Below are 12,586 nucleotides of genomic sequence, written 5' to 3'. Positions count from 1 at the left end.
TAAGCAGCAATGAGAAGTGCTCCCTGAAAACAAGCTCTGCTTTGTCGAACACAAAAAAAACAACATTCAAAATTATTTCTAAATACTGAAAGTGCAGAGTGGAATTAAAAATAAAATATAGCATCGGGACAAGAGAATAAACAAGTGACTTGGTCAAATACAATAATCAAGCAATGTAAACATGTCTCTACATAGTTGTGAAGCTCATGGCATCTACATCTCTTAATTCTTGTGACAAGTGTTCGCACACTTTCTCATACATTTCTGACAGTGCGGTCTCAGAAAAATACTTGCGCGATGGCAAATTGTACCGTGGCTCCAGGTGCTCAAGTAAACGTCGGAAGCCCTCGTTTTCAACAACACTCATCGGTTGTCCATCCAAAACCATGAATTCCAGCACTTTCTCAGTAATTCTCATAGCTTTTGCGCTATTGCCTGGGAATTTCTCCCGTCTTTGCAGTGCATCTGCTAACGTTAACTGCTGTGTAGGTCCAGCTCCCGCTCCCTTTGATCTGCTCAACTGCTGGAACTCCTGGTGCTCCGTTGCGTGGTGTTTCTGGAGATGCTTAATTAAATTGGTAGTACTATAACTGGCAGTACTACCACCACCCCTGGCAACATTAGCTTTGCAGACATTACAAACTGCCGTCGAGCTAGTTGGCGTGTTCAGTTTAAAGTACCTTCACACAGCTGACTCTTTCGTTCGCTCCATGTTTGCGTTTGTTTAGAAAACTCTCGTGGCATGCGGCACACATGCTGCTGACGTATGACGTGGCCCGCGTCCCAATAGATTAAGGAAAGGATCGGCTCACAGATCGGCTGCATTTTCCGATACCCGATCCATCTATTTTGTTGATATCGGGGCCGATATCCGATCCAGATATCGGATCGGTGCATCTCTAATTAGGACCCTCTTAAATGGCATAGACAAAAAGACATACGAGGCACAATTAGAGCTTTCTGGAAAGCCAGGATCATTGCAGAAGAGCAACGTGACAACGACGAGACAACGAGAAGAAACTTGGCATGTTTAATGGCGAACTTGCCCAACTGTTTAATTTGGATACAGAAGATGAGGACTTGGACGGATTTGCGTATGAATATCGATTAACAATAACGTGATGGTTTCAAGGACAGCGCAGATGAGGACGGGGACAACTATATTATGAATAATGATGAAAGGGTGCTCAGGTTAGGGACGAAGGATGGAGGACGGAATGGCAACATTTTTAAAGTGCCCATCACAGCGTACAATGCAGCCGCAAACATTTTTTCTCTTGGGAAAAACAACATCATGGAGTAGTATACTTCAAGTGTTTGCCGATTAAATCGCAAAGGTATTGCATGGCCCTGTGTGAACAATTACTGAACTGCATGTTTAAGCATAGTTGTGTTAGTGCGTTTGCAACCCGCAGAAGGCAGTAAAACTGTGAAAAAAGCTCACCCATCAAAATATTAGGACAGACAATAGAGCTCCGGACGTCATGTGATATTTGTTTACACAGCCACCTTGGCAGGAAAGTAGCACCAGCATGCCAATCACTAACAACAGAGCGTAGTGATAAAACTAGCATTTATCCGTCAACATCCTAAATGAATTCACATCTCACTTTGATGGAAAGAACATACTGTAATGGAGATACCGTATTGGCCCGAATATAAGACGATGTTTTTTGCATTGAAATGAGACTGAAAAAGTGGGGGTTATCTTACATTCGGGGTCTAGACATTATACCCATTCACAACGCTAGACGTGCCAGATATCTTTAAAGTGAATGCTGAACTTAATTCCCCAGGCCAAAGCGAACCCCTGTCACAAAGAAGAGTACCGTATTTTCCGCCCTATAAGGCGCACCTAAAAACCTAAAATTTTCTCAAAAGCCGACAGTGCGCCTTATAGTCCAGTGCGCCTTATATATGGATCAATTGATGAATTTGTTGATCCATACTGGTTGTACACAGTGCTCTGCCAAAATGTTTCAGTACGTTTTAGTACGACTAGTAAATTACAAGGTCGCATCGCTTCCCAACATTACGGCAACTGTAGTCAGGGGGCGTCACCGAATAGCTGTTGTACCCGCGAGGCTATTTCATTTCAAAATAGGCTGCTCCGTTAATGTTTCGAGTAAATTTACGGATTGATATGGAAGGGAAACATAGGTAAGCAGTACCAATGTGTTAGATCGAACTTTAGTCAGTTCCGATCATTTTATAGGAGATCGTTTGAGAAACGCGATTGTTTACACTTTGCTGAGGCTCATGGGAGATTGCGAGCTGAGGCTCATGGGACTTTGCGGATGGCTAATGCTATAACGATAGCTGCTATACGTACCAGGCTATTTCATGTCAAAATAGGCTGCTCTGTTAATGTTTCGAGTAAATCTACGGATCGATATGGAAGGGAAACATAGGTAAGTAGTACCAATGCGTTAGATCGAACTTTAATCAGTTCCGATCATTTTATAGGAGATCGTTTGAGAAACGCGATTGTTTACACTTTGCTGAGGCTCATGGGAGATTGCGAGCTGAGGCTCATGGGAATTTGCGGATGGCTAATGCTATAACGATAGCTGCTATACGTACCAGGCTATTTCATGTCAAAATAGGCTGCTCTGTTAATGTTTCGAGTAAATCTACGGATCGATATGGAAGGGAAACATAGGTAAGTAGTACCAATGCGTTAGATCGAACTTTAATCAGTTCCGATCATTTTATAGGAGATCGTTTGAGAAACGCGATTGTTTACACTTTGCTGAGGCTCATGGGAGATTGCGAGCTGAGGCTCGTGGGACTTTGCGGATGGCTAAGGCTATAACGATAGCTGCTATACGTACCAGGCTATTTCATGTCAAAATAGGCTGCTCTGTTAATGTTTCGAGTAAATCTACGGATCGATATGGAAGGGAAACATAGGTAAGTAGTACCAATGCTTTAGATCGAACTTTAGTCAGTTCCGTTCATTTTATAGGAGATCGTTTGAGAAACGCGATTGTTTACAGAGGGCTCGTTGGTTATTGGCTAGTGGATGCATACCGCAACCCTAGTCAACCTCAGTTTGTTGCAGTATAGCTTCTATTTTATGCGCCTTATAATCCGGTGCGCCTTATATATGGACAAAGTTTTAAAATGGGCCGTTCATTGAAGGTGCGCCTTATAATCCGGTGCGCCTTTTAGGGCGGAAAATACGGTAATAAAAATAGCTGTTAGAAAGGTTCCTATGTTGATGTTAAAATGTTGGAAAGTTACGTCACCGTTCCTTAAGTCGCGCGTGAGTTACCTCAGCTTATCGCTATTGTTGGAGATTGTGCGCAGTGGTAAGTTAAAAGTTGCTGGTATCGACTGAGTATGCTGCTGTGATCGTGTGCGCCTTTGACACAAAGTGAGTATATACATTTCATTGTTACTACTGTCTACTGTTGTGCCGTTTGTCTGATCGCGGTTTGTTTCATGTGTGCGCCGTTTGATTGATAGCTTCAGTGCGCTCCTTTAAGTTTGCCTCGCATCGTACGAGTAGCCGTTACGCAGCGGCACGGCGACTAATGGTCGCCAGCAAATGTACGTATTTTGTTGTCGCGATGATTTATGTTTGGTGTGTTGCCGAGAGTATTTCATTTATGGTTATTTAGTAGGGGTGTAACGATTCATCGATACACGTCGATTAATCGATATAATGCTCTACGATTTATTGGCATCGATGCTAAACGTAAACATCGATTTATATCGCCGTGTTTGACCTCGGACATTAGACGCGACTTTATTTTGAAATCCAGTTCATTGTTGCTTGCTTCCTCTTTCCGGGAGCAGTACGCGGCGTGTTGTGTTGTGAGCAGAGCAGGCACGTGAAAGGGGAGCCGACAACTACGCGGCTCCTGGGCTGGTGCTATGGCTAGTGTCCAAGAAGACGAGGAAATTCGCTCCCCTTTGGGCTTCAAGTCATTCGTTTGGAAGCACTTTGGATTCCAAAGAAAAGATGGCTCAACGGACAATTAAAATTATTGTAAATAAATAGTTCAGTAATGCACTTTAAAGTTAATGGTATTACAAAAAAAGAAAGAATATTCATTTTTCTTTACTTACATGAGAAAAAATATAGGAATTTGATAAAGTTCAGTGTTAAAATAAGCACTTTGTATACTACAATACTCTTGTAATTTCCTAAATAAAGAGTTTGCAGTACCTTGTTTATTTTGCGTATGAATTGTTATAAATCAGGATATTGTTCTATATTTTTTATTTAAAAAATAAAAATAAAAATATCGATCGTGGAGCACTATATCGTGATGTATCGTGAATGAATCACAGCAGGCTTTAAGATATCGGCAAATATCGTATCGTGTTCTTTGTATCGATATGATATCGTATCGTGACAAAACCCGCGATTTACACCCCTATTATTTAGTATGATGGAACCGTTACGTGCAGTTAGTTATGTAATGTGTGCCGTCTACTAGTATTGTGTGACGTCAGAAGTTGAGCGTTGACTTACGTGCTGTATTTCTGTCTGTTGCAGAACCACACACCACACGCACGCACGCACACACGCACACACACGCTTCATACAATAATAACACACAAGAATCACATTCACACACCCAAAGACTCACCCATGTACACTACAGTAATCCCTCACTACATCGCGGTTTCTTTATCACGGTTTCACTACATCGCGGATTTTTTTCCCAAATTAAAAAAAATTTAAAAGTCAAAATAAAACTTATAAATTGAGGAATTATGGCACAAACCTTGCCCACACGCCAGCAGAAGGCAAGGAGTGCCCACACAATTGCAGTGCGTACACTTGTACCTTTTTATAAAAAATTGTTATAATAATAAGAGTTCTAAAAACATATTTAGTGTTGTACCTTCTTATAGAAAAATTGTTATGATAATAAAAGAGTTCTAAAAACATATTTACAGTATGTACACTTGTACCTTGTTATAAAAAATGTACAATAATGAAAGTTGTTCTAAAAACATATTTACGGTATGTGTTAAGAATTCTCCATGTTATTTATGTTATTCAGCCGTGCTTTAATTTGAGGTACGGTGATTTATTTTGAAGGCCGTTTTCAGGCGATACCACTTCTGTTTTACGTTCGTGTACATATGTCGGTTACAGTGGTACGGGTGTCATTGACGATGTAAGTGGGTCTCCTAACAAGAGAAATGAACGATCACGTGTCTAACCTTTAGGACAATGTAGTATTGCTCCAAATGTTCATTTAAATTCCTTTAGAGGTCCGTTTTCGTGTGTTAGCACGATCGCGAATTAGCATCTTTCTGCTAGCCCATTTGCCTGCCCAGTATTTCTTAACATGTTACATGCACACACGCATAATATTTATATTTTCAATATTTATACAACATTTTCTGTATGTTACTTATACTATTAATGTATTATTTACATGTTTGAAACAATTATTTAATGTTCTAATAATAAAATATGCACTTAAATGGTTTCATATACATTTATTGACACAAAAAATGTACAGATAAAAAAATATATATTTACAGATGAGAGGGTGACCGTACTTCGCGGATTTCACGTATTGCGGGTGGTTTTCGGAACCCATTATCCACGATAAACGAGGGATTACTGTACACACACCTGCTCTCACATCCTTACGACCAAACTTGTGCCTCTACCCTTTTGCCAGTTTGCCTGTATGCCCCTATGAGCTACAGTGCCTGTTACTTTTTGCCAATAATTCAGTAAAGCAACCAAAACTGAACCACGTCTTCCCTCCTGTGTTCTGACCGACACCCGGGGGCAAAAAGAGCATAACCATCCGAGCCAACCCCCTATACAGTCCTCAGGCTCCCCAACAATAGCGGTAGCAATTTGCATTAATTTATTGCAATGTTTTTCCTTATTCAGATTTGTTTCAAGACTACAGTTAGTTAGACTTCACTTTGATGGTTAATGCAGTTATTGCAATTTTGGTGTTTTATCACAGTAGATTGGTTTATTTACATTTCAAAAACCAGAAGCCATTAATTTACAAATGTGATTGCACTTTAGTTTACATATTTAAATGTTCAGATATTAAGATGTGATACAGTTTTTGCATGATTTGAATGAGGCAAAATAACATGCTTTTTCTCTCAAATATATTGTTATAATAATTTGTTTCAGATTTACTGTAATTCTTTTCTGTATAAAAAATTTAATTTGGTGTTCAAAAAGTCTTTTTTCAAACTTCAGTCTTGAAAAAGAGGGGGTCGTCTTATAATCAGGGTCGTCTTATATTCGGGCCAATACGGTACATACACAAACTGAAAATGATATTAGACATTACTGATTGATCAAGTGCCTGGAGTACTTTTTTCAACTACGGCAGATAGGGAAAAAACCCCTGCCAGATTGGCAGTACCCAGATGTCGACACATCTTTTCTTCGAGTTTCCCCTCTCACAGCACAGGTGAGTGCTTGCGATCATACAAAGGGTTGTCAGGTTACAAATTGAGGTTACGGTCGTGTGTCCTTATCAGACTTAGTCTTTGAGACAAGTATAATGCTACTGCTAGGATCAGCTAGGTAGCCTCAGCCAGTGGTGGTTTGGCCATCAGGTGGGAGGCACCGCAGGCTGATTAGATTCCCCTCCCCTTTTTTCCCTCTTAAATATAAAAATAAAAAATCCAAGGCGGATGGGTAAGCGGCGACGTGTTTGATCACAGTCTCTCCACCGCTGGAGACCTGTCTTTCATTGTCATTTAACAGTTGATAATAGGACTGGGATAAAAATAAATTGATTAAACGATTTTCGGTTTCGTAAGCCTATATTGAAGCCCTGACCTGTAACCCACATAAATTGTATGGGTGTGAAACCTGTGTATGCCACGTAGAGATTTAATGTATGCACTCTGCCACAGGGTGGTGGAAATCTCTAATAAAGCGGCTCCCAACCTTTTATGCGCCACGGACCGGTTACATGTCAGACAATATTTTCACGGACCGGCCTTTATATAAATAAATAATACATTTATAATAAAAACCGCATAACTATAAAACTCACTATTAAGTATCTGCGCCGTAGCTTTGCGGGCTCGACTGGGGAAACATGTTACGTGACTGGGACGAGCGTCTTGTCCTGAATTAATCGTTGATAAAAATGTTTTTTTTTTCTTTTTTTCTGTGCAGCCCGGTACCAAATGACCAGACATCTGCTCAAATACATGTTCATGGAGCTTTATTGTCATGAGTGAGGTGTATGGTAACTGTGTAGCGTTGTAATCTGATCTTGTTGGCGTCTCACATTCCAGTTCCACTGAAAATAGCAGTGTGCAGTTTTGTTCAAGCAAGCCTTCTAATTCTGTTCGGAAGGTAGGGGAGAAGACAAGTTTTCTAAGGGTGAAAAAAATGACAGACTATAACAATTTATCTTGGTATTAGTAAATTCCACACAACACAGTTTTAAGCAATGATGCGGCTAAAACACTCAAGAATAGCGCAAAACTAAACATTGGACCACAGTAGCTATTCCAAAGTGACCGTTGATGAGCCCTCATCCAAATTTATTTGAAGATACCAGAATATGTGGAAGCAGCTGAAATACTATGCAGCTGACACATTACATACAGCCGTAACGGTTCTTGAGTGGACAAAAACAGCTTTTGATAGTTCTCACTCGGGGTAAATTCGATTTCATCCACCCATTCATTTTCTGTACCACTTGTCCCCACGGAGGTCGCGGGCGTGCTGGAGCCTATCCCAGCAGTCATCGGGCAGTAGGTGGGGGACACCCTGAACCCGTTGCCAGCCAATCGCAGGGCTCACATAGACAACCATTTGCACTCACACCTACGGGCAATTTGGAATGCTCAATTGACCTATCATGCATGTTTTGGGAATGTGGGAGGAAACCGGAGTACCCAGAGGAAACCCACGCAAGCAACATGCAAGCTCCACACAGGAAGGCCAGAGGACCTCTGCACTGTGAGGCGGACGTGCTAACTACTGTTCTACCTTGCTGCCCCAAATTTGATTTCAGTGATTGCTAAAAAACACACAAATAAATATTAAAGGCACCATTATTTTGGCTGATAAATATGCAGAGATGCTCAAATGCCACTTGTGACCTGAAATGCCAGTTGCCCATTGACACAGTCCTGTAAAACTATCTACATTTTTAGGATGAGCTGTTTCATTGGCACGGCAGATAAAACGTGGAAGGCTTACCCAGATATTTGATGGTGAATCCCCTCGGCGGGTTGAGGGACCTCCGCATCCATCCCTCCCTCAGTACCTCCAGGTGGTCCTCCTTCCCCTGAATAAGCAGCACATGCTCGTCTATCCATCCCAGGAAGAAAGTCTCGGACACAGCCTCGGTAATCCGTTGGTTCCATACGTGATGCTGAGTGTTTTCCGCTTTGAAATCGGCAAATATCTCATAGCCGGTGTGGTGTCTCGGCAGCTCGTCGCTCTCTGACACTCCGGCCGCCCCCACCGCCTCCCCAGCACCGACCCTGGACAGCACGATGGCCAGAGAGTGGGGAGCGATCTGCAGAAAGGACTCCATGCTCGCCTAGCTGGTTGCCGATTTCAGCGTTATCATCGTTATTTATAATATCTTTCTCCAACTGCATCGAGCTCGATGGGCAACATCAAGTCCATGTTAGCTAGCAACAGCGATGCTGTACAGTAGCCGCATGATATCCTTCGCACAAGTCAATTGCCATCAAGCTAGCAGCCTAGCTGCCGTTACCTCCTTGCAGCTTCACGCCAAATCCATTCCAATTCATTCAGGTCCGCCCTCGCCTTTAGACAGGTTTTCGCACACCATTTAGTGGGTCCATTATTTACCAAATAGTCACGTGGAGCGCAATCCACCAGAACCACGAGATGTCATTCGTGATTTAACTGATTTTTCAAATAAAACCCACGTCGTTACCGTTGAATGCAGCTAGCTGAATGCTAGCATTTAATAAATTCGCCCAGGCAACAGATGCGGCGACTGCCCCCCTTATCTCGTTCTGGCAGCATCAAGTGCGGTGGGACGCCGGTTGCTTTTTAGTCACAATTTACGATGAAGGTTGCAAACCTCCGAGTGAAGGTCTGAGCTCCGTAACGTGCCTGGTACGAGCCATGGGTGGGCGAGGACACTGCTGAGGTACGGATCTGCCTCATCCAGGTACGGAGGTTGCGTCAAGAGGATGTTGACCAGAGATAGCACTTTATCCCGGATACATTTTCAAATTAAGACTGTAAAGTAATTACTGTAAAGTGCAGTACGGTGAAATATTTTTCGTTCTGACCACCAACAACCCAAAAAAGCTTTTTTTGCCTCTCCACACCGGTAATCAAAATATTTGTTGATGACGTCTTGCCTAATATCAGGGATGGGCAAGAGGAGGCTCACGTGTCATGTTCACAATAAAACAAAATGTTCCCCAATGCATTTACACGGGCCGTCAATCATAGAGATTTTTGCTCTTTGCAAGCCAGTGGATACTCTATCTCTCACAAATAGCAGGGTTCCACTGTATTATGCACCTAAACAGAATGTATATGTTTTAAGTCTGGGGTTTAACAGTTTTTGTCCAAAGGACCACCATTATAACCAAGAGGCAACTCGGGGACGACTGCTTTGGCGGAATATTATTTTGTTTTGCACCGAAGGAGGATACACCTATACAGGTTATGTAGTTGAGTCTGTGTGTCTATTTTGGGAATCTTATCTACATTTGACACAATTGGGATGGGTAAATATTCACAACATTAGCTGGAAAATAAATAAAGTCTAAATAATACATTTATTTTGTTTTTAAAAAATGTTACAATTATTTTCCATTTCCAATTTTGCAAACCTGCAATGTCACTAGGGGCATCGGACCACCGGTTGGCAATCATTGTTTTAAGTTGTAATATCACCACCCACAAGTAGATGGCAGACATGACTTAGTTGTGCTTCCACTGTTTGATAGTACCCAGCTCAGTGGCCTAGTGGTAGAGTGTCCGCCCTGAGACTGGAAGGTTGTGGGTTCAAACCCCGGCCGGGTCATACCAAAGACTATAAAAATGGGACCCATTGCCTCCCTGCTTGGCATTCAGCATTAAGGGTTGGAATTGGGGGGTTAGATCACCAACTGATTCCCGAGCGCGGCACCGCTGCTGCTCACTGCTCCCCTCTCCCCCAGGGGATGGATTAAAATCACATGGGGATGGGTTAAATGCAGAGGACAAATTTCACCACACCCAGGTGTGTGTGTGACGATCATTGGGACTTTAACTTTAACTTTAATATATTATACTTTGTACTTTATACTAAGTTGATTTTAAGGGGAAATATGCACAAAATGAGTTCCTGATTTCACTGTTCAGGAGTTTTGTGTCATCCTTAGGGTGAAGTACTTTGAGGCTAAAACACTACACTCTTGATTCCATTTTACTTTTTTGTTCTGAACTGAATGCATTATTTTTCATAGGCTTTCATAGGTGTGACTAATAAACCCAAGGTTAACAAGAAGGAAGTCATGTGATGTTCTCATACAACCTTGAATTGTTTTGCCCAGTTTATTTGGCCTGCTTTGAGATCCAAAATTCAGAGGTAATGACTCAATACAGTAATCCCTCGTTAATCGCGGATAATTGGTTCCAAAACCACCCGCGATATGTGAAAGTCTGCGAAGTTGTGTCACCCTCTCATTTTTAACATACATAAAATTTTTCGTGTATCAATAAGTGTATATTAAACCATATAAGTGCATGTTATCATTAGAACATTAAATAATAGTTCCGAACATGTAAATACTATATTAATACATAGTATAAATGACATACAGAAAATACTAATATAAATATAAAACATGTGTGTGTGTGTGTGCGTGCGTGCGTGTATGTGTGTGACATATGAAGATGTAGCTAAAGTATACATACTGTAAATATGTTTTTAGAACTTTTATTTTAACAACTTTTTTATAACAAGGTACAAGTGTACATACTGTAAATATGTTTTTAGAACTCTTATTATTATAGCCCTTTTTTTTATAACAAGGTACAACACTGTAAATATGTTTTTAGAACTCTTATTATTATCGTATTGGCCCGAATATAAGACGACCCTGATTATAAGACGACCCCCTCTTTTTCAAGACTCAAGTAATCAAATAAAACACAAATAATAGTTCCAAACATGTAAATACTATATTAATACATAGTATAAATGACATACAGAAAATACTAATATAAATATAAATATGATACGTGTGTGTGTGTGTGTGCGTCCGTGCGTGCGTGTGACATGTAGATGTAGCTAAAGTATACATACTGTAAATATGTTTTTAGAACTCTTTTATTATAACAACTTTTTTATAACAAGGTACAAGTGTACATACTGTAAATATGTTTTTAGAACTCATTATTATAACCATTTTTTATAACAAGGTACAACACTGTAAATATGTTTTTAGAACTCTTATTATTACCGTATTGGCCCGAATATAAGACGACCCTGAATATAAGACGACCCCCTCTTTTTCAAGACTCAAGTTTGAAAAAAGGCTTTTTGAACACCAATTTTAATTTTTATACAGAAAATCTGAAACAAATAATTATAACAATATATTCGAGAGAAAAAGCATGTTATTTTGCCTCATTCAAATCATGCAAAAACTGTCTATCATATCTTAATATCTGAACATTTAAATCTGTAAAAGTGCCATCACATTTGTAAATGAATGGCTTCTGGTTTTTGAAATGTAAATAAACCAATCTATTGTGTCAAAACAACAAAATTGCAATAACTGCATAACCATCAAAGTGAAGTCTAACTGTAACTGTAGTCTTAAAACAAATCTGAATAAGGAAAAACACTGCAATAAAATAATGAGGACTGTATAGGGGGTTGGCTCGGATGGTTATGCTCTTTTCGCCCCTGGGTGTCGGTCAGAACACAGGAGGGAAGACGTGATTCAGTTTTGATTGCTTTACTGAATTATTGGCAAAAACGTAACAGGCACTGTAGATCATAGGGGCATTCAGGCAAACTGGCAAAAGGGTATAGGCACATGTTTGGTCGTAAGGATGTGAGAGCAGGTGTGTGTAGTGTACATGGGTGAGTCTTAGGGTGTGAATGTGATTCTTGTGTGATTATTGTATGAAGTTTGTGTGGGGTGTGTGTGTGGTGTGTGTGTGTGTGTGGTTCTGCAACAGACAGAAATATAGCACGTAAGTTAACGCTCAACTTCTGACGTCACACAACACTAGTAGACGGCACACATTACATAACTAACTGCGCGTAATGGTTCCACTATACTAAACCATAAATGAAATACTCTCGGCAACACACCAAACATAAGTCATCAGGACAACAAAATACATTTGGTGGCGACCGTTAGTCGCCGTGCCGCTGCGTAATGGATACTCGTACGATGCGAGGCAAACTTAAAGGAGCGCGCCGGAGCTGTCAATCAAACGGCGCGCACACGAAGCAAACCGCGATCGTACAAACGGCACAACAGTGGACAGTAGTCACAATGAAATGTTTATACTCATTTTGTGTCAAAGACGCACATGATCACAGCAACATACTCAGTCGATACCAGCAACCTTTAACTTACCACTGCGCACAAGTGAATGGGTATAATG

At 40.8% G+C, this 12,586-nt stretch overlaps 1 protein-coding gene across 2 annotated transcripts in view; it reads right to left on the bottom strand.

Annotated features, from left to right (window-relative positions):
* Window positions 1-8,540, bottom strand: part of LOC119129624 (storkhead-box protein 2-like) — a 63,926-nt gene extending 55,386 nt beyond the window's left edge. For both annotated transcript variants that reach the window (XR_005099292.1, XM_037262976.1), the window contains exon 1: window positions 8,180-8,540. Coding sequence is in view for 1 of the 2 variants with exons in the window: in XM_037262976.1 (XP_037118871.1) it covers window positions 8,180-8,519 (340 nt within the window). In the remaining variant the exon portion in view is untranslated. The remainder of the gene's footprint in view (window positions 1-8,179) is intronic.
* Between the last annotated feature and the right edge of the window lie 4,046 nt (window positions 8,541-12,586).

The sequence above is a fragment of the Syngnathus acus genome, chromosome 10 (genome assembly GCF_901709675.1).
Source record: "Syngnathus acus chromosome 10, fSynAcu1.2, whole genome shotgun sequence".
NCBI classification, from domain to species: domain Eukaryota; kingdom Metazoa; phylum Chordata; class Actinopteri; order Syngnathiformes; family Syngnathidae; genus Syngnathus; species Syngnathus acus.
This window is presented reverse-complemented; position numbering and strand designations above follow the sequence as displayed.